Source organism: Hypanus sabinus, chromosome 5 (genome assembly GCF_030144855.1).
Source record: "Hypanus sabinus isolate sHypSab1 chromosome 5, sHypSab1.hap1, whole genome shotgun sequence".
NCBI lineage: Eukaryota > Metazoa > Chordata > Chondrichthyes > Myliobatiformes > Dasyatidae > Hypanus > Hypanus sabinus.
In genome coordinates, this window is record NC_082710.1 from 147,355,842 (window position 1) to 147,382,346 (window position 26,505).

At 43.3% G+C, this 26,505-nt stretch overlaps 1 protein-coding gene across 6 annotated transcripts in view; it reads left to right on the forward strand.

Annotated features, from left to right (window-relative positions):
* The window catches only part of LOC132394434 (rho guanine nucleotide exchange factor 7-like), a 75,798-nt gene extending 49,553 nt beyond the window's left edge, over positions 1 to 26,245 (forward strand). For 2 of the 6 annotated variants that reach the window (XM_059970588.1, XM_059970586.1), the window contains 6 exons: positions 1,797 to 2,021; positions 2,419 to 2,512; positions 4,416 to 4,526; positions 22,179 to 22,278; positions 23,830 to 23,884; positions 25,196 to 26,245. In XM_059970588.1, the coding sequence (XP_059826571.1) occupies positions 1,797 to 2,021; positions 2,419 to 2,512; positions 4,416 to 4,526; positions 22,179 to 22,278; positions 23,830 to 23,884; positions 25,196 to 25,318 (708 nt within the window). In that variant the 3' untranslated portion in view covers positions 25,319 to 26,245. Of the gene's footprint in view, positions 1 to 1,796; positions 2,022 to 2,418; positions 2,513 to 4,415; positions 4,527 to 11,158; positions 11,345 to 13,649; positions 17,236 to 22,178; positions 22,279 to 23,829; positions 23,885 to 25,195 lie in introns of those variants that run through there. The other 4 variants (XM_059970591.1, XM_059970587.1, XM_059970589.1 and 1 more) reach the window with 4 other exon arrangements.
* The last annotated feature ends 260 nt before the right edge of the window (positions 26,246 to 26,505 follow it).

A 26,505-nucleotide genomic window follows, 5' to 3' on the forward strand; every position in this document is an offset into this window, starting at 1 on the left:
TCTGTTTGGACTCCATCGATCTACTGCCCTCTTGACTCTCCTTGTTATCTCTCAAACATAACTGACTTAGTTGCCAGTATTATACAGTGTAGTTATCTCTGCAATGCTGTGCCTTTCTAAACAAACATTTATTCAGCCCCTCACAGCTGACTGCCTGTCAACTGATTTATTTACAATTACATGGTTTATACCTTTTGTCTTTTGAAGCCGTAGTAACGGTAGCAGTACTCTGCTCCTCTGGAAGCACTCTGGAAAGTGATGGGAGGGGTATCTACATTTGTCCAGTCCTGGTGATTTATCTACTTCCAAATGCTGCTAAATCCCTTGATATTTGTCTGTTATGTTTATCAATCCAATATTTCACTTCCTCCTTTAACCACAATGTCAATACCATCCATCTCTTTTGTGAAGACAGTTGCAAGGTATTCATTAAAAATCTTACCCATTTCTGTTGCCTGTGCACCAGGTTGCCTTTTGAGTTTCTGATATACTCAACACTTGGTTATCTTCTTGCTCCGTATGTAATTTTAAAATGTCTATTTTTATCTGCCAATATTTTTCATGCCTTCTCTGAACTTTATAAATTTTCTGTTACCCCTCCACTTGCTTCGTTTTCTGTATAGAGTCAAAGAGCACTACACTACAGAAACAGGCTGTTTGACCCATCTAGTCAGTGCTGAACTCTTATTCTTCCTAGTCCCATTGACCTGCATCGGGAGCATAGCCCTTTATACCTCTCCTATCTATGTACCAATCCAAATTTCTCACATGTTGAAATTGAACCTGTATCCCCCACTTCTGTTGGCAGCTCATTCCACACTCTTACCACCCTCTGAGTGAAGAAGTTCGCCCTCATCTTCTCCGAAACATTTCACTTTTCACCCTTGGTCCATGACATCTAGTTGTCTTGCCCCACCTCATAGTGAGGAAAAAGTCTGCTTGCATTTGCCCTATCTATACTCCTCATAATTTTGTATACTTCTGTCAAATCTCCCCTCATTCTCCTACACTCAGAGAATGAAGTCCTAACCTGTTCATCTTTTCCCTTTCTCGGGTCTTTGGCAATGTCCTGCTAACATCATTGTAATTTTTTTCTGTACTCTTTCAACTTTATTGATATCTTTCCTGTAGGTAATTGACCAGAACTGCACATCCACTCAGAGAGGCACACTCTGCTTTCTCCCACAAAGTAAATGTCTAATCCAATTTACTACTACCTCATCCTGAATGCTGAGCGACTGAACCTTCTTGACCAACCTCCAGTATGGACCTTGTCAAAAGCTTTGCAAAAGTCCATGTAGACTACACCTACTGCCTTTTCTTCATCAATTTCCTGGTATCTTTCTTGAAAAACTCGAGATTGGTTGGACCCAACCTACCACACACAAAGCCCTGTTGACTATCCCTAATCAGTCTCTGTCTATCCAATACTTATGTCATCTTCACTTATTTTTTGCCTTTCCTTTTTCTCTATGCACCCAATTATTCAGGCATCTGAACTTGGCAAACCCATATATCCCCCTCTGTCTTCCTCAAACTGTTTGGATATTGTGGAACAGTATTTTGTAGGCAGAAAGCGATTCCTGCTAGTGTCACAGTCCTACCTTTCACTGCTCCATTGCCTCAGTCTCAGAGCTCAGTCCCACCTCAGGGCATTTGTTTGTTGGTTGTGTGAGACATTGGATATTCATGAAGATCCTGTACTATCAGGGGGATGAGTGGTTTTAGAATCATGTTAGTAAAAGCTAACTTCTTCCAATTGAATAACTAACGTACTTATTGTGTTCCATACTCAGCTTCCATTGCACCCTGTGACGCCACTCAACAAGCATTCTGATGGTTATCCGATCTCCGTGACTCCACCCTACCATACCCTTCCTCATCCATCCTTGCATGGGACATCCCACAGCACGCTGAGCTGGGGACCTCTGGAACCCCCCAAGATGCCAAAGCCGTGGACTTTGAGCTGCCTCCGGCCAGCAGCCCCATTGAAACCTTCTGCCGCTCTTTGTTACAAGGAGGTTGGTCTTTACTTTGGCAGCATTCTGATATGATTCTTGAATTTGGTGCATGTGTTCAGTTGTCTGATGTAGTTTGTGTTAGGCTCTGGAGAATACAGAGTTGTTGTATCTAACTGAGGCTGTTGCATTTTCCTTTGGCCCTACACCCAGCTCCCAGCCTGAGATACACATTATCCTGACTTACCCAAGTACTATGATACTTGTCCCATTGTGTAAAAGCCTTTGACACTTTCTTTGATGTGAAGCATAGTTGCAGATGTTTCTACTGTCTTTGCCTCGTCAGTGCCCCTGGACTTTGCATTAATTATATCAATCTGGCTTACTAGGGCAACTCATTCACCTCAGGTGCAGAGGCAGTGCAATGGCTGATGGCATATCTTGTGTTGTTTTTGTGCAGGACCTCAGCAGGAGCCCTAAAACCATGAAGAAGCTACTTCCCAAACGGAAACCAGAGAGAAAACCCTCTGATGAGGAGTTTGCACTGAGGAAAAGTACGTTGACTGTCTCTGCCATATTCTTTACTTTTCTCACCTGATTGTATCACCTTCATTCTCCTGGTTTGGATTATATTTACGTTGCCCCTGGCCAGCTTGAGGTGAGCAGTTGGTCAAAGCCTGGAAGGTTTTAGTTCTCTAAAGCAAAAAGAGCTGGATCACATGATGTCTACTTTAACTTTGCAAGCAACATAGTTTAACATGACATTACTCAATGCCTAGTGTGTTTAGTTACTAAAACAAATGACTTGAGAAACAGAGTTTCTTTTCTAATCAGAAAAGAGCATTGGGTGTGACCTTTTGTCCATAGCAACCCCTCCATGCCTTAGAACTCTGTTCAACAAGAAATTGTGAACAAGAAAAAAAAGGAGATGTTCAACATTTACTGAGTCAGTATGCTGAGGCAGGAGTCTCCATGGCTTCAGCTGCTTGCCTGTGGGGTCAGTGTCAATGATTTCTGAATATGATCTGTAGGGAGGAAACCTCCTGGTGTGTTTTGACCTGATTGAACTATTGTCAGACAATGGGGACAACAGAGGCAAGGGAAGTTGAGGTGGGATATGGGTAAAGGGGCAGAAATGCTAGCTCACTAGAAGGAGGAATAACAACCTGTTTCTTTGTCACATTCCTCCAACAGTGGGTTGATGGTTCAGAACTGGATGTGGTTAGGGTTCTACAGGTCTTTGCAATATTGGTTGGGAATTGGATCTTGTTTAATTTGGGGGTAGAGAGAGCATTCCAAAAGTCTGTGCTTCACATAGGGGAGGCAGGCTTCACTAAATCAGCATTGTTCTTGGTCAATGCTGGCACACAGATTTTCATTAAGCTGTAACCAATATGTTTCAGTAGGTACATAGCTCCATCGGGTAGATGGAGCTCGTCAGCCTGGGAAGGAAGGCAGTCCATCTAAGAGAGGGAAAACTCTGATTTCAAACCTCCACTGCCTTGCGGCCATACCCACTTATGGGAAAGGCTTCGGGAGTAAACCCTGAGGACAACTCCGGAGCTGGAGTCCCTGAGGCAGTCCGACGTTACTTTCAACCTCACTGTGGCAACTCTTGCGACGTCTCTGGTGCCAAGCAGTATTGCCCCTTGCCCTTCCCTTGGACAACATTGGTGGCATGGAGAGGGGAGTCTTGCTGCATGGGCAACTGCCGGTCTTCCATACAACCTTGCCCAGGCCTACGCCCTGGAGAGGCTGAAGCAAGACTTTCCAGGTGCAGAACCATGGTCTTGCGAGACTAATGGATACCATCCAATTTAATGTCAGAAATGTATACAGTTCTTTTTCTTCGTAAACATCCATGAAACAGAGGAGTGCCCCGAAGAATGAATGACAGCTAAATGTTAGAAACCCAAAGACCACCCCCCCCCCAGCTCCCCCTCCCATGCACAAGCTGCAGCAAATCAGCGGCCCCCTCCCCCACCAGCAAAAAAAGGCATTGGTGCCCCCCTGAGCATCAAGTATGCAGCAAAGCATCAATAAAGACACAGACTTGCAGTGCCCCGAAGACTACTCTTTCACCTGGTAATTCGAAGTACCACAGGCTCGCTCTCTCTCCCTAATGGGAAAAAGTGGTGTCCCCATTTCACCATCTCCATTAAGCTTGGTAGCTAGTTTAGCTGCGGGTGACACTGTGAAACTTCTGATAAGACAATTTGTGCCATCGGCAGCTTCAGTGTCAACAAAATGGATTGAGTAGAAAGAAGTAATCAGACTCTGGTATGATATTGTAGCCCATTGTGCCTTGTACTAGGATCACAGTCGGCAAGCTGCTCAAAGCTCAGTCTAGCCAGCATATCTATTATTTGGGATTTTGAATCTGTAGTTATTTGGAAGCCCAGAAAACATTAGTGTCATCAATCCAATGTTTGTGTTTTGTGACTTGTCTTCTACCAGGGTTTTATCTTTATTACCCAGGCACAGCAGCTCTTGAAGAAGATGCACAAATATTGAAAGTTATTGAAGCTTACTGCACTAGTGCCAAAACCCGTCAGACTCTGAACTCAAGTAAGTGATGACCTTTTATTTCAATACATACCTTAATTTCAAGCCAGTTAAGATTTGGAATCAATTGAGCTGCATTTTTTAGGCATTCAGCATCTTTATAATTTTTATCAGTGTCTAAAATCTGTTCCAAAGCAAAACAGGGAAAGAATCTATAAATGGTAATGTACTGAGCAGGGCAGGCAGCATCTGGAGTGCTTAACATTTCATCTCATCATTGCTGCCTGCCTATTGGATGTTTGCAGCTTTGTATTTGTGAGGTGTTGTAGAATTTTCAAAGTACTGTGTTATTTTTTTTGTATATAGAAGCAAAAGCAAATGTGGATTAAGTACTTCTTTAACATAATTTCTATGGAGGAAATGGTATCTTTCATTGTTATTATACAGTTTGTATAGTTGCTGTCAGATACAAAGTCAGAATGGATATTAGAGGAATTATTATGCATTATATTTTGAAGCCAAATGGTCATGTTTCCATCTTCCTGTGAATGCTGGTACTATTGTCCAGAAGGAGCGGCCCATGTTTCACAACATTAAGTTTAAAGAATTAATTTTGAAATTCAGTAAGAGACTAGTGTGATGCTTCAGCAAAGATTGCACAGAGGTCTTTGCCTTATGAATCTTGGTGTTAACTTACTAAATCATTATAATGCCTCTCCCAAGTATCTGAAGTCTGTTTCAGTCTAAGATTGAAGTTGGACTCCAGTTAATGAATAATGACCATTACTGTGGTCGGTCATTTATAAATCAAAGTCACAGGTCCTTTAATAACAATAATTAAAGGATGGCCTTTAACTTGTAATTGTAGTACAGTAATATTGTAATAGGTGGTAAAATAATCCGGCAATATGAGGAGCCTTTAAGACCTTTGAGCATATCCGTTCATTTGGCTGGATTCTGACTTTTTGCTTTGACTTAATCCAATCCAGCCCCTCACCCAATGAATGTCCACACAACTTCTGTAAACTATACTGCCTCATAGAATCTACTGCTTCTTTGGGCAGAGTTCCACATTTTACTGTACTTGTGAAGGACTGCCATGTGACATCACGATCAACTGGGCTGGGCATTAAATATTAGTGATGAAAGGTCAATTGAAGAGAAACATTTTTTTTGGTTCTGTTTGTTATCTTAGATTGAGGCCAAGATCCATGGTGTGTTGTCTGTGACTACTTTTGTTTAAATACATGGGCTGTTTAATTGCTTTCCAGGCAGGTAGAGTAATATGGAGTTGGCAAGATGAACATATTTGCACACATAGCAGTGATTCAAGAAGGCAGCTCATTACCACCTTTAAGGATAGTTAAGTATAGGCAGTAACATTTCCTGGCCGGTGATAACACAAAAGACTATATGACAGAGGAGCAGAATTAGACTATTCAGTCCATTAAGCCTCTTCAGCCGTTCAATCGTGGCTGATTTATTACTCCTCTCAACTCCATTCTCCTGCTTTGATGCCCTTCTTGAAATATCTTTTAAAAAGTTCCCCATGCCCCTTTACTGAAGGAATACTGGAAAACACTCAGCGCATCAGGGCCATCTGTCAAGGGAGGAAGAGAGTTGATGCGGCAGACAGATGACCTTTTGTTTTCTCAGTAGGTATTGCAAATATCTGCTTGATACCATTTTCAGTAATTCCAACCCATAGAGTACAACGTCCAATTGCAGGTTACCAGCAGTGTACAGATTTGCTAGTGCAGTGTTTGCCACCATGCTTCCTGTGTTAAGTGCTCACACTAATTTAAGCCTTTGGCCTAATTTATCCTATTTAAGTTACCAATTTCTCATCTACATGATTTCTTTGGAAATTTCTGATGTATTTGTGAAGTGTTGCTTGTGGTCAGAAAGCAAATAAAAATCTTCGTGTGTTGGTTATGTGAGCAAAAAGAAGAAAACATTGAGAATATTCGTTAGGCACAAGAGCGTCTGTGACAAGCGAAATAAGAGTCAACAGTTCAGGTCTGTGTTCTTCCATCAGAGAAAAGTTTAAAAATAAAACTTTCTTGGGGAGGTTGATGAAAAGAAAGGAAACATCTTAAATAGGGTGGAGCTGCAGAGAGATTGAATGATCAAGAGGTGGTTGTATTGGTTGAGGTCAGTAAACCTTAACTGATCTTTCTGGTCGGAGATGTAAAAGGAGATGAAGATAAAATACTGCAGATGCTTACAATCTGAAATAAGAATGGTACCGGAAATACTCAGTCAAGTAGTGTCTATGTAGAGGAAGCAGAATTAATGTGTGAAGTTGGACACTGCTGGAATCTGGAGCAACAAACAACCTGCGGCGAGACAGTGGGGAGAAATGAATTGTCAATATTTGGGCTGGAACACAGGCCCTTGTCCTCAGCTCAGGGTGGAGGCTGGTAGCAGAGATAAAATTGTTGAGTTCCACATTGGTGTAGTCATTGGAGAATGAGTTGGGGAGTAGTGCCAGAAAAGATTTTGAACAGGAATTGATAGACATAACTGGGGCCCATACAGGTTCTGGATGCTACACCTTTAATTCATAGGATGTGAAAGGAATCGAGAAACTGTTCAGAGTCAGAACAAGTTCTGCTAAGCTGATGAGAGTGTTGGTGAGGGGAATTGGTTGGATCTTTGTTGCAGAAAGATATGGGGACCTTAGTGATAAGATGTGTATAGACACTGGACATCTGTAATAAAGATGGGGCAAGGCTCCCTCTGTATCTTCCACCCCACCAGATGCTGTTCAACGTGTTGAGTTCCTCCAGCAGTTTGTAACATGTCGAGTCAATGACTTTGATCAGAACTGATCAAAATTGGAAGGGCTGGTTATCTGAACTTGTTTGAATGCATTACTGAGTTGTGAGGACTGAAATGTGCCGTCAGAGAAAGGGTGTAGGTCCTCAAGCTTATGTTGGGTTTCATTGTAACAACGTAAAATCCAGAAAACAGATCAGAGTAACAGTGGGTAGAGGATTAATGTAATGGACAGCCAGAGTTCAGGATTACACCTGTGGATTGATGTTACTTTTGCAAACTTAAACCCAAATACAGATTGAGTGATTGCTTTACCAAACCTTTAATTAGTCCACAAGGGCAGAACATCATTTCCAATTCTGAATTCCCTGTTTGAGCTTGCACATTCTTCCAATGAAGGTCAATGTAGGTGGATCGTCTATCCACTGTGACTTTGAATTCAACCAACTTTAGTTAATCAGTCCTTGTAGCAGACTTGGTTGATTCTGTTGTTTGGTCAGCAACTCTTTTTCTCTCTCCAGACGTGCTGCCTGACCTGCTGAGATTTACCAGCATTCTCTGAAGTTGTTTCAGATTTCCAGAAACTCTCTCCCTTCCATTGTCATTTGCAACACTGTTTTCATTCATCTCCCTCTGTCCACCAGCTAGATTCCACTATGGTTAACAAGCCTCTTCCCTTTCAGCTGACCACACACCCCTCATGCCATTCAGTTTCTTGGTCTCTGCCCTCATGCTCAGCCTTCTCTGTATCTCTCCATCGGTACAGCATAGTGTTTCTACTTCACAGTTCTCCTGTAACGTCATCAGTGTGGAGCATCAATTCTGCTTTCTCCTGCTGGAGATGCTGAAGGATCTGCTGAATATTTCTATACTGGTTAAAGAGTGATCAACCCCGGAGTGTTTTCATGAAGAGATTGAGGTGTTTTTATAGAGATTTTCAATTTGGTGACTAAAGGAAAAGAGTAGGTAGATTGTGGTTAGAGTTCAGGGTATTTTTATGTATAGTTGTGAAAATGTGAGCAGAGTTGGTAAATGACATGAGACAAGAATAGATTTGAAGAAGTTTAGGCAAAGGGGAATATGGGAAGAAGTAGTTCAAGTAGAGTTAGTAAACACAAAGTACACTGCAGATGCTGTGGTCAAATCAACACGTACAAAAGCTGGATGAACTCAGCAGGTTGAACAGCATCCGTTGAAAAGGATGCTTTTCAATGGATGCTGCCCAACCTGTTGAGTTCATCCGGCTTTTGTACGTATCAAGTAGAGTTAGCTTGTTCCTCATAGGATAAAAACCAGTGTGAAGTGGTTGGGGCACCATGGGAAGTTTCTGTGGTGCATATTCTAATTAAGGTTGACTGGTTGTGGAGGTCACTGGAAACCTGTAGGAAGACTTTAACAGCATTCAGGCTTGGGTTGACAGTGGCAATGAACTTTTTAACTGCACAGATTTTGTACAGTGACTCCTATCTAGAGCCATTAACTGTTTTTAACACAAGAGATTCTATGGATGCTGGAAATCTTAAGGAACATGTATAATGCTGGAGGAACTCGTGGTCAGGCAGCATCAATAGAGGGGAATATGCAGTTGACTGGAAAAGCTAAGGCCCTTTGTCAGGACTTGAAAGGAAGTGGACAGAAGCCAAGACAAGAAGGTGGGCGGAAGGGAAGGAATACAAGGTTGCAGGTGATAGACTAGGTAAATGGGGAAAGTGAGTGGGCAGGGGAGATGGAGTGAAGAAGTGAGGAGATAGGTGCAAGTGGTAAAAGGCTGAAGAAGGAGTGATCTAATAGGAGATGAGAATGGACCATAGGAGGAAGGGAACCAGATGATGGGCAAGTGAGGAGAAGAGCTGGGAAGGTAACTGAATGGGGAATGTAATAAAGAGTATTAATATTTATGCCATCACGTTTGAGGTTACCTTGTTAACTATCTTCCTTCGTCCCTGGGTATTACCAGTGGTGAGTTCCCCTGCACCAACCTCACTATTCTGGGCAGGTCACCATGACCAGAAACTTGCGCAACTACATATGTAGCATGGCCACAAAATGAGGGATACAGGTTAGGAATCTTGTGGAGAGGGATTAACCACCTAACTCCCTATATTCTTGCTCCTCCCAGCTGGGGCAAGACAAGAGTGTGGTGAAATGCTCTGTACTTCCCTCAGTGAATATGACCAGTATCATCCAAGAAGCTTGATGTCCAGAATACAGCTTACTCGATAGGCACTCTGCACACTTCACAATCCTGTATGCTGTTCCAACCGCAAGAAAGAGGGCAGTGGGACACACAGGGACCCAACTACCTGAGCTTCCCTTATAATTCACATGCCAGTCTGACTGAGAAATATAGGTACATGCCACTCTTTTGTCAGATTTGATCTAAATCATAATGTCCCTTCCCAATAATGCTGTGGGAGTGCAATCAATGGTTCAAGTGCCAGCACCCTGTTACCTTCTCAATGTCCACTCTGCCGATGTTACTCATATCCTACCGAGACATTCAAATTCTGGTCTTCCAATTGGTCCATGCTGTGGGCCCCCAGATGCTCCTGCCCCTTTAACTGCACTTGCTCAGTAAACCTGAGGCTACCTGCTATATCTCATGCTGGTTCCCGTCACTCCTATCATGTCACTTTGAGTGAAATTAACTTTTCAAAGTCAATGGGAAAGTGAAATCCTTAATTATGCAGGTTATCAATGTGATGCCTGTTGAGGAACATAAATTAATGTTTAATGTCAGCTTTGCTTTTTGTAAACTCTGCTTACTATTAACAGTGTTGTATTTATTGATGTCCCCTTTAATACTCATTTCCCATCAGCTTCACAAACCACTGACCTATGAACCTAGAGTGGTTGTTTCAGTCCATGGACCTGATGCACAGCGTCAACTTTCTTCTATTTCCTTGACATTTCTTAGACTTGTGCTGACCTCTGTGTTTGTGTACTGTGTGAGCTAACGTGGGAATCGTATGGAGAATGTTTGGTCTGTAAGGAAAACATTAGCTGGCTCCAAGTTCCCACCATGAATCAGGGCAGTGGGGGACTGCACTGAGCTCCTGGTTCTGTTACTCACTGCTGGGGGTGAGGGCTGGCTACATCACAGTCTGCTATGGAAACACCAATGTCCTTCAGTAGAAAATCCTGCATGAAGTAGTGGATGTGGTTCAGTCCATCACTAAGCATATCTACACGGAGTGTTATTGTGGGAAAGAAACATCTATCATCAGGGACACCCACCATCAGGTTGCGCTCTCTTCTTGCTGCTGCCATCAGGAAGAAGGTACAGGAACCTCAGGACTTCCACCACCAGGTTCAGGAAGCGTTATTATCCCCCAGCCATCAGTCTCTTGAACCAAAGATGATAACTTCACTTCTTCTCTTGCCCCATCACTAAAATGTTCCCACAGCCTCTAGACTCATTTTCAAGGACTCTTCGCTTCATGTTCTCAATATTTATTGCTCGTTTATTTATTGTTTTTATTTCCTCCTTTTTGTATTGTTTGTTGTCTTTTGCATACTGGTTGTTTGCCCAGTTTGTGCTGCCTTTCATTGATTCTGTTATGGTTATTGGATTTATTGAGTATGCCTGCAAGTAAATTAATCTCGGTTTTATATGGTGACATATATGTACTTTGCTAATAAATTTACTTTGAACTTTAGAGGCCTCTAATCTGTAGTTATTGAATGCTCTCCAATTTATCAAAGGCCTTTAATAATCATCGCATAATCTCAATTTCTGAATCTAACCTTGGTGAAGCTGAACCTTAGTCACTGCCTAACACTGTGTTTTCTCTCCTTGTCTTCACTCCACTTTTGCTTTAATTTCACCTTTGGATTGGTTCCTTTGTTTCTCCATTGCCCTGACCCCTCCCCTGCCCTCATATGTACCCGTCATTTCCTACAAACCACCCTAGCATGGCAGGGGACTGACTTGATGCACAATCATGTCCTGAGTGACGATGACCTATCAAGCCTGGACTCGGCTCGCCGCAGCAGCCTCTCCCGCCTCGAACCCGCTGACCTGTCTGAGGATTCTGATTATGACAGTATATGGCTGGCCCACAGTTACCGAACGGCCTCAACCTCTCGTAAAAGCTGCTGTTCGTATATTTCTCACCAGAACTAAGAGCTCCAGTTTGTAAGAGTTGCTTGTATAAATCTGGCTGTTTTATGTTTCCCTACTGTACTGTATCAAAATGTTAATGTGTCAAAGCCAGGTACTTTGGCTGTTCTATCCAAGGCTCCTGTTTCTCATCTCCCTGTCCTTGGTGCGGATGAGTCAGGCAGTATAGGAGCACTCACTCTGTGGTTAGCAGACCTCAACACAGGGTGCTGACAGAGCTGGGGCTACAATTGATTTCATTACCTTCACCCAGGAGCAGTTCACTGACCAGAGTCCTGCCGGTTATGGGCAGTCACCAACCTTCCTGTGGATAGGTCTCTGGATGGGAGTTGGAGGGGAGTTCATGTATAGAATGCTGCTTTGTGTGACTCAGTCATCCATACAGCAGGTGCTGCAGGGTCAGTGGTGGTCCTTGGTGACTGAATGCCAGTGAGGAACACAAGTTCTGTTGCTGGACGGAGTATAGAGCTCAAAGAAACAAGTATTTTAATTTAGAGGCTCAGTAGAACCAGAATTATTGAGTTCAATTGGCATGTGCCAAACTTGACAGATACCCAGCAGGTCCAAAATGGTATTGCATTTTTTTGCATCTGTTCCGTTGGCTGTTTTCATTTGACGTGGTGCTGCTCTTGTTGATAGTCATGTCTCATCTAAAATTAAAAGTAGTTGTGTTTTGATTGAGTGGTTGCTTTATACTGTTTAATGTTTGAAAATCAGATGTGCAGGGTCATTGAGTAGCAGGTGGTAGTGTGGAGTCCTGGGGTAAAGTAAAACTTAGCTTGTCTGCAGTGCGAGAAGCCCTCGATAAAATGTTTGACCATGAAGCACTTGAAGTACCGGCTAAGTTCTGTGACCTTGCACTTCAGTGTGGGGCTTCATTGCACTTAGAAGCAGAGACTGACCTGGAATTGTTTCCCTGTCAGAATTATGCAAGAATGATGAAGCCCACTGCTTGGCGCAGAGATGAATGTCAAGGGTCTGAGACTCTTTTGGGAGCTGAGATTTGTACGGGGGGAAGCCATGTGCATCAAAGAGACAGCACTTGCAATACTGGTGTCTTAAACATTGCCACACCGCCTTGTGTGCTTAATAGTGAAAGGACTCTGGCTGCAGCTTGGAGAGGGTAAACAGAAGCCTTGAAGATGGTATAACACTTCAGACTGAAGGTGTTCGGATAATGATTGTGGGAAGAAGGGTTAAGCACTAGTGTACTGAGGCTGCTTTTTGATGGTGTCCTTGAATGGAATTGACCTCTCAAAGAAGCACTAAGTTCTTCTTGCAGTTCCAGCAGATCTATGGTGAAAGCTGATCTATTTCAGCCTGATATCTGCCAACGTCTATCTAAATTTGTTACCGAAAAGGTCAGCATCAACCTTCTGTGAGGCGGCGGTGGTGAGGATTCTGTGGTGCCAGAAAGATGGTTTCACAATTTGGACCCATTACTAACATTTCCAAATCAGGATGTTGTGCATTGTGAAGAGGGTGGCACTCCAATGTACCTGAAGCCCTTTGGACAGGAGGTATTGCAGGTTTGGAAGGTGTTGGGAGTAGCCTAGGCAAGTACATAAGCTCAGAAATGTGTATGGTCTTCTATTCCCCTAGGCTGCTTGCTTGTGGTACTTCTAAGACCAGGAAATGTAGATGCTCTGTGGAAAATTCAGCTGCGCTTTTCATGCTCAGATATTGTCGTCTTCTGTCTATAAATCTGAGGCCTGGTGGTGACAATGGTGGGAGTGATTTTTTGTTTCAACCTGTGTGCTGCGGTGGTTTGTTTAGGCTGAACAAGTATTTTCTTCCTTGGTTGGAAATGGGAAATGGGGGACTATCTACCATTCCTGCTAGGAGGGGCTTTCACTTGGTGTTATACAGAAAAGTTTCTCGTGGCTCAGCACCTTTTAATGTTTTCAAATGGCCCAATGCTCTTCACGTCAATAATTTTGTCTGGTCAAGTCGTAAAGCAAGACATTAGTGTAGAAGAAAGACAGACAGAAACATTCGTAGATAGAACCCCAGAATTTATTGCAGGCCATTGAATGATTGGCTGCCAGTGGTGGATGGTGCAGTACAGGGATGATAAACGGGCTGAAATTGGAGGAGTGTAGCACTCAGGTGTGTTAGTGAATAGGAGATATTAACATCCAGACTGGTCACCAGGGTCTGAAACAGGAGCTGCAGTGCAGGAAATAGTTGACAGGCCAAGGCACATCAGTGGAAGGGGACCCTTTCCTGCTTCCGATAGAGGGCCTTTGACCTTAACGCTGTCTCTGTTTCTCTTCCCACAGACGCTGCAGGACCTGCTAAGTGTTTCCAGCATTTGCTTGTTTTAGATTTCCAGCATCAGCAGATTTTTTTTTTGATTGTCACCAAACTGATGGGGAGAGTTGGGACAGTGTTGGGGCAGCAGTGCTTCCAGAGGCTGTGTGGTCTTTAGAATCCTGCCCTTTCCCTCAGTTGAAGTAATCAAAGACTTGTTTTGCCATAATTGTATCTGCAGTTTGTAACTTACTGTGGGTTTCTATGTGAAGTACCTCTAAGTTTTCAGTGAGTTTGTAACATGCCCTATCATTGAAAATTGATTTTCCTATTATTTTGTATATTACATAAACCAATTGAGTCTTTCAGATTTTCAAAACAAAAGCTGCATTTCAATTATGCAAGGTAGTTTTAACTATTAAATTTTATACCATGTTGAGCATTAAGTGTTTGTGAAAGCAAAACGCAAATTAACTTCATCAGTTTGTCAGCCACATCTATTTATTATAAAATTAGGTTTCAAACTCAAAGTCTAGCTTTGAATTTAAGCTGTGATTTCTGATTTATTTAATAGATATAATATATCACTCTATATCAGAGTAGCCAAACATTGTAATTTATTATTTGACAGCAGAATTAAATAATTTGAAATACTTCACTGTTTTCATTTATGACAGATACTTGATGAAAGGTTGTGTTTGATTGGCATTGATATTGTGTAGTGTTTTTGTAAATTGGTCCATAGTAATTATTCAGGTCACTGTTTCACAATGTGTAATCTGTTTTTAGAAGGTTAAACTTTGCAGTGATCACTGAATATTATTCACTGTTTATCACACCTAGTCAGGATTTCAGCAATTACTATGTGGGCACCTCCAGTTTAATGTGATTGTTTTAGTTCTGGGTCAAACATACCGCTGGTTTTGATTCTGTGATTGATATCAATGTTCTGCATCTGTGGCACATGCAACAAGTTTCATAGCCTCACCCAGGAGTTGAGGGTCAGGCTTTCATTGGAGCTTGGATAATGTTAGCAATCCTGGAAGGTCTTCAGTGAACCAGCTGAAAAGTTTATAACACTCTCTCAGCCTGCAGTGATTGTTTCCTGAATTCAATCCACAGCCTGCCCTGATGGAGCTTGGATTTATAGCTGTTACCTGGAGTAGAGCATGGCACGATGGTGGCAGCTGTCATAGCGATTTCTGCCTGATTTCTCAGCATGCCCTTCAATTGCACACACAGTGTGGTCTTGGCTGATGACTTCCAGCAGGGTCTAACGTCTTTGAGTTTGGGGTTAAGGTGTTGTTTGAATCCACAATCACAGTGATTTCCTCAGACTACAGATCCACGGAGTTCTGATTCGCTCTCTATTTGATCACTCAGCTGCAGTTGTCAGCAGGTGTATCTTCTGTGAAACTGGCCCCTGGGCAAGTTCCGGTGACTCCAGATCCTGGTTTTCTGATTCGGCATCTATCCTCTCCTGAGATAGGCTGCCACTTAGAGAAAGGTGGAATGGTAAGGGAAGAGGGTAACAGGTTGCCTTGGATTGGAGGCTACAGACTGGGGCTAACAAGTTGCATGTGTCCACAGAACTCCAATTTGGGCACTCCTGGTTATTAGGTGTGTGTAAGAATACTGTTTGTGCTGTATTCATCATTATCTGGTGTAATGAACAGTGCTGCTGGAATGTCCAATTTCTCCAAATTGAACCTTCCTACATAGTATAAAATAAGATGGTTTGAGGCCATTGATTGGATTCTAGTTATACCAGCAACCTGTAATTGGTACATTTCTGGTTAACTGGAGCATGATAGTATTTAATAAACGTGAGCGAGTAATTTATCATAACACATAGGAAGGCTCCTTGTATGATGAGGTTGGGTGGAGACAACTCATGTGTAGAGGGTAGCACTTAACCAAACACAACTCAGTGTGTCCTGTTGTACACTCAGTAGCTTCTGTGCTGTGCGGTTCTGTTTCAGTAATAGCTAATTATTTGCAAAAAAAGCAGTTTCAAGAATTAAGGCCTTTAAATAAACAATCTTTTGTATATTTGAGTGTTGCATTTGTACAGTGTACGACTGTCTCTTGTGATCTGCATTTATCCAACTCAAGTGTTTGTTTTTTAAAGTAATTCATTTCCATTGTAAAATACAGTTGAAAATAAAATGTCTTTATTATAGTGTTGTTTTGTATTATATGTTGAACTTTGCAAAGATGAGATTAATTGATATTATAGCCTGATGAAAGGGCATTGCTGGTGATGGTGTAGGAACAGAAATGGACTGTATGGCGCATTGTCTATGCTGTGTTCAGCGAAGTGAGCCAAGAGATCCTTTCACCTTGCAATCTGAGCCCTAGTCATTCTCACAGGTAGATCACTGGTCATTAGCTCCTAGATTATTGTAATAAAACTGACAGTAGGAGTAATAGATATTGATGTTTGATATTTTACTGAATTTATAATCCTATAGTGCCATCTGTTTTCAGAGTCAAACTTTTATTCAAGTGACATGAAGCAATGACCATTTGTGATTAATGTAATCCAGCCCCATGTCTTCATCTTTCCAGACAAATCAACTAATTTATAAAGTCTTACAATGATAGTATTCAGGTGCAAAATTGCCATCTGTTTCTCCTCGACTTTCCTGGGAGAGAGCGAACAATGCTTTATCTGAAAAAACTCAACAATGTTTCATTCCAGGCTGATCTCTTCTCCAACCCGAGGGAAGGATTTGCACAGATTTTGAACAGCGTCCTGCTTAAGACTGAAGTGGGATATAAAGTAGGTTCCTGACTGGGTAGCTGCCAGCTCCAACTTCACTGTTGACCATAAACCCTACTTAAAGCAGCTTGTGTTGAGATTAGATTTAAATTGTTCTATTCATGTTGAGCCAGTGCTGTCCTTGTGCTGTGGGGTAGACTGGGAGCAGATGATTGTTGTATCATACCAGTATATTCTTCAAAAAGATTTCGGTAGTTTCCTCACTGAGGATTCCCATGGATTTTTATTTGGAAGTGGTGATAAGGGGCTGCCCAGAATTCCTGATTTCCATGCATGTAAAGTCCAGGTGTCATTTTGGACTGGTTTGAACTGGTCTTTATTGTTTGGTGTGAACAATTGTGCCTCTGGGTAGAGGTACACTGCTCACTCTGAATACACCATTGACTCTTTTTGTAATATCAGTGAAGTCAGCTTACACACTTGAGCTTAGTGTTGGTTTTGCCTGTTGTTTAATTCTACAAGAAGACAGTGACAGAAGCTTTGAAGGCAGCCGGCAGCAGGACCGACGCTTTATTAGGTGAGGCTTTCTGGTACTAGGTAGGACTATACTGCTGTAGTCCATCCACTTCACGGCTTGACGTGTTGTGCATTTTGAGATGCTCTCCTGCACACCACTGTTGTAACATATTTGAGTTACTGTTGGTAATTTGAGTTACTGTTACCTTCCTGTCAGCTTGAACCAGTCTGGCCATTCTCCTCCGACCTGCCACTGATTGGCTGCTTTTTGTTTTTGTACCATTCTCTGTAACCTCCAGAGACTGTTGTGCATGAAAATCCCAGGTCAACACTTTCTGAGATACTCAAACCACCCCGTCTGGCATCAACAATCATTCCATGGTCAAAGTCACGCGGATCTAATTTCTTCCCCATTCTGATGTTTGATCTGAGCAACAACTGAACCTCTTGACCATGTCTGTGATGCTTTTATGCATTGAGTTGCTGCCATATAATCGGCTGATTAGGTATTTACATTAACAATCAGGTGTATCTAATGAAGTAGCCACTGAGTGTATGTTCAGAACAGTGGGCTTGTCTGCCGGGGAAGTGCACAACTACTGTCACCACAGCAAAAGACATCCTTCTGTAATGAGCAGCAGAAGCCCCTCTGCTCTAGGGCTGCTGGTTGCTGGGCAGTTGGTGTAACCCTTTACTGTGCTAGTGATGGGGTTCAATTTCTCCACTGACTGTAAGGTATTTGTACATTCTCCCCGTGACCATGTAGGTTTCCTCCCACATTCCAAAGATGTGTAAGTTAGGGTTAGTAAGTTGTGGGCATGTACGTTAGCATCAGCAGCATGGCAGCACTTGCAGACTGCCCCCAGCACACCCTCAGATTGTGATGGTCATTGATGCAATCGACGTATTTCATTATAGGTTTTGATGTACATATGATAAGTAAAGCTCAACTTTAATCTGCTTGGATCTGGCACATGGCACCACAGTATCTAACCCAGTGTCGTACTGAAGCGGTATGGTCTCAGCATGTGGCGCTTAGCGTTCTGAATGACTGTAGCATTTAAGAGCATAACTGTGTTTAGGTGAGTTCCAATAGTCACTCTGTCCCCTCTAAATGAGCAACTTGGAGAGGTTACACCTGTTACTAAAGGGACACTATCAACACCAGTTAGAGATGTCTGTCCCATTCCATCTGAACACAGTGTTAAATGATCTCAAAGACCATCAGCCTGCAATGTTTATGTCCAATGCACATTCTACAGATGCCGCCTGGTTTGCTGGGCACTTCCTGTTTTATTTCAAATTTACTGCATCCTGTTTAAATGATAACTTCCTCTTCATTATGCTATTTATGTATATAATTTATTTTCTTCAACCACACACACCCACAGGAGGTTGAGGGGTGTCTGCCATTAGGAGTAGAAACATCTACATGGAAAATGTGCCCACTCGAATATTCGGCAGATCACTTGTGTTTTTTTTTGAGGAACTGATTCCACTGCATAAGTGAAATAATTTTACAGGCTGTGTTGGTTTCAATTTAAAACTGCTGTACCCTTCCAAATGGAGCTTTGGTAAGTTTTGTTATGTGTGAAATCATAATCATAGAATGTACAGCAAAGAAACAGGCCCTGTGCCAAACCATAATACTGCCTAGTCCCAGCAACTAGGACCATAGTCCTCCCATCCATGTACCTGTCCAAACTTCTCTTAAATGTTGAAATTGAACCCACATCCAGCACTACCTCCAGCAGTTCCTTCCACACACTTACCACATTCTGAATGAAGCAGTTCCCCCTTATGTTCCCCTTAAGCATTTCACCTTTCACCAATAAACCATGACCTTTAGTACTAGTCTCACCCAATCTCAGTGGAAAAAGCATGGCTACATTTCCCTGTCAATACCTTCATAACTTTGCATACCTCTTTCAAATCTCCCTCATCCTCTTGCGCAGCGAGGAATAAAGTACTAACCTGTTCAATCTTTCCCTGTAACTCAGGTCCACTAGTGTTGGCAACATTTTATAAATTTCTTGATACTCTAATCAACAGGTTATTAAGAAGGCAAATGGAATGTTGGCTGCCTTTGCGAGAGAGATTGAGTTCAAGAGCAGGGAAGTCATGCTGCAACTATACAGGGTACTGGTGAGGCCGCATCTGGAGTACTCTGTGCAGTTCTGGTCTCCATACTTGAGGAAGGATACACTGGCTTTGGAGGCAGTGCAGAGGAGGTTCACCAGGTTGATTCCAGAGATGAAAGGGTTAACCCATGAAGAGAGATTTTATACTCTCTGGAATTCAGAGAGGGGATCTTACAGAATCATACAAAATTTTGAAAGGGATAGATAAAATAGAAGTAGGAAAGTTGCTTCCATTGGTAGGTGAGACTAGAACTAGGGGACATTGCCTTAAGGTTCTGGGGAGAAGATTTAGGACGGAGATGAGAAGAAACTGTTTTTCCCAGAGAGTGGTGAATCTGTGGAATTCTCTGTCCAGGGAAGCAGCTGAGGCTTCTTCACTAAATACATTTAAGATAGAGTTAGATTTTTACATAGTAAGGGAACTAAGGGTTATGGGGAAAAGGCAGGTAGATGGAACTGAGTTTACAGACAGATCAGCCATGATCTTATTGAATGATGGGGCAGGCTCGATGGCTGGATTCTCCTATTTCTTATGTTCTTATGTACCTGTGATGCCACTTTCTGGGAATTATGGATCTATATTCCCTGGTCCCTCTGTTCTACTCACTTTTCAGTGCCTGTGTAAGTCCTACCCTGTTTTGTCGTCCCAAAGTGCAACACCTCACACTTTTCTGCATTTAATTCCAGCTGCCATTTTTTGGCACATTTTTCCTGCTGGTCCAGACCCCACTACAAGCTTTGATAGCTTTTTTCACTGTCCAGTGCACCCTGAATCTTGGTATCATTTGCAAATTTGTTGATCCAGTTTACCCCATCATTATCCAGATTTTTGATATAGATGACAAGACAACAGCGAACCCCAGCACTGATCCCTGCAGTGCACTCAGTCACAAGTCTCCAGCCAGAGAGGTAACCATCTACTACCACTCTCTGGCTTCTCCCGTGAAGCCAATGTCCAATCCAATTTACTACCTCATCCTGAATGCCAAGTAAAATTGACTTTGCAAACTACAGTTCATCCCCACCCATACTTGTAAAGGAGCTAGACTATGTTTTGTGATGCAGACATCTCTCCTTCTCACCTGGGCTTTATCAGCACTCATGGAATTGAGTTCAGCTTGGATTACTGGGAAAGGAAGCTACTGATTGGCACAGGGGTCATCAGTATTGTACGGGACAGCAGGGCTGGCAAGGACACTTTCTCAGTAGAGGGTTTGCAGCTTGGTAATTGTAGAGCCACACACCTCCATAATGAAGGGTCAGGTCTTTGCATGCATGGATTGGACAATCTAGGCCATTATATCCACTTAATTTCTGTCCAGTTACGGTATTGACTGTGGCTCAGTGACTAAGATTCTGTCTTGGGGAAAATGGTTTAGGTTAAAGTGGATTTAGACTTGAGCTCTTAGCATTCCAGTTGAGAGAGTTGTCAAATCTTACATCACTGAAACAAGCCTATTAGCTCACTTTGCCCCTACAAGTATTGGGTGCCCACCTACACCAATCCCATGCTGGTACGTGAGCCTGCAGATGCTGGAGTCTGGGACTCAGCGGGTTGAGCAGCATTTGTGGTAGGGAGAGGATTGGCCAACATTGTCAGGTTTCTGATGCAGGGTTTTGACCCAAAAAGTCGACAACTCCTTTCTTCCCACAGATGCTGCTCAACTCAGAGTTTTCCAGCTGATTGTGTGCTTCTACAAGCCCCATGTAGCACCACTCAGTCCACAGACTTTTGTGCCTTGACATTTCAGAGCTTCGTCTGGATGTGAGGGCACCTACCCATTCGGACAGTGAGCTCCCGATTCCAACCATCCTCATCCCTCTAAACCTGCCCTTTTAGCCCAAACCTCTGTCCAATGTTGGACACGTCTGCCACAGCGTAGTGCCTCCTCCTGTCTGTGCGGCTACATAATTTTGTATACCTTACTCAGGTTTCTCATCTTCCTCGGCTCCAACAAAAACAACACAAGTATCCAGTCTGTCCTCAGTACTGAAGTGCTCTGTACTGGTGAAAAGTCTATACACGCTCTACGTCTTTTCTATAATGTGGCAACCAGATCTGCACCCAGTGCTGCATATGCTCTATGCAATATTGAGTTGCAGCATACCCTCCCTACCCTTGTATTCTGTGCCGCAGCTACAGAAGTCTAGTATTGTGTGAGCCACCTGCACCATTTTCAAACATGGACCATTATGGTACAGGCCACAATACTGTACTGACCTTTTAAGTGTGGAAAGGTGCTATAGAATCCATTAGCTGTTGTGGTGGCTCATGGATACCCGGACCTAGGAAGGAATCCTGATAACTGCCCCGAATTTAAAATAGCAGAGGGTTGTCTGTCATGGAAGGGTGGGGGGGTGTCCTTTGGGGTTCTGTTACTCATGGGCAACTGTCGGGCCCAGTGCAGGGAAAGGGAGCAGGTCTAGTTGCTTGGTGAATAGCAATGCTGTGGAACTTCTTACTGAAGCTGGGGCTTGGTCTTGGTGAGGAACCTGTATCTGCCCTCTTTACACAGTCACAGGAAATGTATGGTTCGAGAGGTCTGACAGATAGGAGATGTAGCAATGTGAGGCAGGCTTTTTTGTTTTTGTTGATGAGCTCAACCCTCCTAATCTGTTACTTCTAAAAAAAAAAGGTAAATTTATCCATCAATTTTCCTGTCTCATTTGGAGGGACTTGGCATTTAGTGTAGTATAACTTCGGTAGAAACCAAAGGGTCAAAGTTCAAAATGGGTGTTACAGCCAGTGAGATACTGACAATGACTGTCTGTGCACAGGTGGACTGGAACATGGCCACACCCGACCACACACAAATGGGCACGCGTGCACACGGATACATGCACATTTTGTACTTGCGCAACATTCTGTGGATGGGTTCAGCACCAGCTGAAGTCTGAAAGCTCAGTCACTGGCCTGTACACTGCACTTGACTGACGCACATTCATGCATTTACTGATGCACAGATTGGAAGACTAATATGCTTTTGCATGTGCCTGAGTTATGGTAGATGTGCATACATTTATACATGCAAAAATGAACACCTTCATACGTGCTCAGTCTGAATCTGTCTGCACATGTACATGTAACCCCGACTGTTATTGTAACATCAGAGTTGTCTGTGTGTGCTTGTCGGTACCCTGGGATGGGGATTTCAACTTCTAAAACTGTGTTGCAGCGAGTCGTAAAGAATCTGCACCTCAGGTTTTGCTGCCGGAAGAGGAGAAGATGATTGTAGAAGAAACCAACAGCAACGGGCAAACGATCATCGAAGAAAAGTAAGGGTGGTCCACGAGAGATTTGGTTTGGAATGTGTGAATTATCTAACCCAAGGCTTAATTGGTTATTGTAAGTTGTGCATTGCCGGGCAGTGTGGATCGAAGTTGATCAGGCTAGGATTAAATTGGGCATTTCTGGGCAGTGTGGGTTGAAGTTGATCAGGCTAGGATTAAATTGGGCATTTCTGGGCAGTGTGGGTCGAAGTTGATCAGGCTAGGATTAAATTGGGCATTTCTGGGCAGTGTGGGCCGAAGTTGGTCAGGCTAGGATTAAATTGGGCATTTCTGGGCAGTGTGGATCGAAGTTGATCAGGCTAGGATTAAATTGGGCATTTCTGGGCAGTGTGAGTTGAAGTTGATCAGGCTAGGATTAAATTGGGCATTTCTGGGCAGTGTGGGTCGAAGTTGATCAGGCTAGGATTAAATTGGGCATTTCTGGGCAGTGTGGGCCGAAGTTGATCAGGCTAGGATTAAATTGGGCATTTCTGGGCAGTGTGGATCAAAGTTGATCAGGCTAGGATTAAATTGGACATTTCTGGGCAGTGTGGATCGAAGTTGATCAGGCTAGGATTAAATTGGGCATTGCTGGGCAGTGTGGGTCGAAGTTGATCAGGCTAGGATTAAATTGGGCATTTCTGGGCAGTGTGGGTTGAAGTTGATCAGGCTAGGATTAAATTGGGCATTTCTGGGCAGTGTGGGTCGAAGTTGATCAGGCTAGGATTAAATTGGGCATTTCTGGGCAGTGTGGGCCGAAGTTGATTAGGCTAGGATTAAATTGGGCATTTCTGGGCAGTGTGGATCAAAGTTGATCAGGCTAGGATTAAATTGGACATTTCTGGGCAGTGTGGATCGAAGTTGATCAGGCTAGGATTAAATTGGGCATTTCTGGGCAGTGTGGATCAAAGTTGATCAGGCTAGGATTAAATTGGGCATTGCTGGGCAGTGTGGGTCGAAGTTGATCAAGCTAGGATTAAATTGGACATTTCTGGGCAGTGTGGGCCGAAGGGCCTGTTCCACACTGTGTCTCAATAAACTAACAAAAAATATAAATAAATAGTGCAAAAGGAGCAAGTTAGTGAAGTAGTGTTCATGGACCATTCAGAAATCTGGTGGAGGGGAAGAAGCTGTAGAAATTTGCTGGTCTTTGGTGACATACCAAATTTCAAACTCCTAATGAAGTAGAGCAGCTGGCTGCTTTCTTTGTAATTGTCTCAATCTGTTGGGCTGGGCCCGGGATAGATCTTTAGAGATGTTCAGAAAGCGTGGATTGTGCTCCTTAGCAATGTTTTTAACAGGCGCGGACCAGCAGGGGATGGAGGGATACAGAAGGTGAAGAAAGAGGGGGTTGGTTAGGTTGGTAAAGACATTGTGTGCTGTACTGATCCACTTCCTGATCAGGTGGGCTAGTGAAGTTGGGATGGAGAATCACTGAATTACAGAGCTGGCTCTGGTAATGGAATGGCTAACCCACTCCCTGCACCATCATTACACAGGCAAGCAATATACTGCTTTGATCTAAATCCGTGCCTCCATTTTCTCCTTTCCAAACAGGACACTTGTGGACACAGTTTATGCACTAAAGGACGAGGTGCTTGAACTGAAACAGGTACGTAAGTCTACAGTACTGAGCACAAGAGACCACTGGCTGAGACCGAGGAGCATTTAATTAGAGATAAGTGAGGGAGCAGCGGGACACAAGTCGTAGTACTGCTTATGTTCTCGTTGTGAGGCAACTAGGATCCTGGGAGATGGACAGTGCACTGAGGCAGAACAGATTCACAGAGCAGAGCTCGTGTACACCAAGTGAAATGAAATTCCTTGCTTCTTGTGGGAAACAGTAATAATATCACAACAATAAATACAGTGAGTGTAAATAAAGCAAAAGGAAGGTGCAAAGTCATATCAACTGAGGTAGTGCAAAGAAATGCTGACGTGTTAATAATGGAGAGAATGTGGCAGCTTGGGAAGAGGATGTGAAAGAGGTAACTGGTTCAGGAGTCTGACAGTAATGTGGAAGGAGGTGTACTTGAGTCTGGTCATCCAGGCTGTTAAGCACCTGTATCTTCCAGAAGGTAGAAAAGAGGGAAGGATGGCGGGTATCCTATGTTATCCAGGTATGCTATGTTAGCCTTACTGAATGAGCACGCTGTGGCAGGGATGTTGCCGAGGGAGCATCTTAGTTCCAATAAGAGGATAAATTATGCGCAGGACTACATTTGGTTGTCTGTAAGGTACGTCTCAGGCATTCTGATTGGCAGAATTTACAGGCGGCACTGATTTTGGAGAGGTAGCTGCAGATTAAAGTGCACCCAGTTTCAGTCTTTGTGACTGCTGATACTTCTCCCCACCCACAATGTATGTTCAGTGGCATGCAACGCTGGTGAACTAACCTTGTGGAAGAGTATGACACTGGTGAGGCCACATCTGGAGTTGTGTGCACTGTTCAGCTCACTACACCATAGGAAGGCTGCGATCGAGCTGGAGGGAGTGTGGAGCATCCCAGGACATTGTCAGATGTGGAATATTCCCAGGATCTGAGATTAAAGACGCTGTTTGTTTTTTCCTGGAACGAAGTGATGACCTGGAAATATGCAAGAAGGTGGGGGACATGCGGCTTTCCCTGACAGGTATCTAAGATATGGGGATAGGTTTAAAGTTTAACTAGTATGAGGAAGGTTTTCAACCCTGGGTAGTTGGAGTCTGGAATGTGCTGCCTGAGGTGGTAGTGGAGGCAGAGAGCCACAGCATTCAAGAAGCTTAAGTAACTGGACGTTAATAGGATCAGTGTAGATGATGCATGGATGTGATTGGTCAAAGAACCTGTCCTTGTGCTATACAATTCTGACTCTGTGTTTCCTTCAGAGCTTCTGTTCCATCCCTGATGACTAATTTTTTTTTATCTGTATCTGTGATCTAGGAAAGCAAGAAGATGTGGTGTTCTTTGGAAGAGGAGCAGAGAGCCCGCAAGGAACTGGAGAAGCTCATTAGAAAAGTTCTAAAGAATAGGAATGAATTTTCTTGGGATGAAACTAACTTATAATAACCTATAGCGCCAGAAATGGTCATATCTACCTGGGAATTGGTTCTTGTAATTAGCAATCAAGCACTGTTCCCCTGTCATTGGCCTATGCGGTGTTACAGTACAAACATTGACTGGAGTATTTTAATAATTTAAATATCATTAGTAGACTGGAGATGGCCTTGTGGAGGTGTCGAGCTTTGAGGGTGAACCCTGCACTTCTGTTCTTGCATCGGGTGATTCATGCTCCCAGGATAGAAGCCGGCGGACCATGGCTTTCTGGCTGATTTGCCCTTTGGGGCTGCTGCCTGCAGTTAAGGAGAGCCTAGGACAAGAACCTTCAGTGGAGACCAGTCTGCCGGAGTGTGCTCTGAGTGTTTGGAGGTCAGATCCTGACTGCAAGCGGTGCATTGTTTTAACAACTGACATTCCAATGGAACTTCAAACCTGGGCTCATGGGATCTGGGTGATGGTGTTATGCTTTGAAGTTTCCTTTCCCATTCTCAGCTTAGTAATGGTGCAGAGCCCGATTGTGAACCACTTCTGGTATCTGGTAAAAGTAGACTCTGTGCTGGTCAGTGTTGGGAGTGAACTGTTAGGTCGCACGCTGATTGCGTTGACGGAGGAATGGACCCAAGCTTTTTATTTTGTGTTTAATTTTGGAGCTGTCTAACTTTGTAATTCCTGCTTTCCCATGGAATGTGCTGGGAGTAGTGCTCTTACAAAGAGCTCCCCTGGGAGGAACGAGATCAGGAAACACTCACTCTCCCGACAAATGCGGTTTTGCCTTAGATGTTTTCTGAAATCCGCTCCCTATTGGTATTGAACCGCACTGGCCTGTTTCACACTACAATAGCCTCTAAAATATCCCATTTACCAGCTCCTGGTGTCATGGGTGATAATCTACACTGAGACCTAACTGGAAAAATAAAGGTGGTTTTAAGTTTTCTTATGTTGTTTATCCATTTTGGCTGTTTGAATTCCAAGTTACATGTTAAAGCCATTGGTTCTGTGGTTCCACAAATGTGGATGGTGCTGCACGCCCACTTGGAGACCAGAGCAAGAGAACACGGGAGAATTCACAGGATTTATAACCTTTCCCCACCCTGGACTCTGGCAATTTTCACTTCAGTTCCTTATCTGGACATTGTCGGCCGTACCTAGTCATAGTGCTCTCAGTATTTTCCCCATCACAACAAATGTACCAT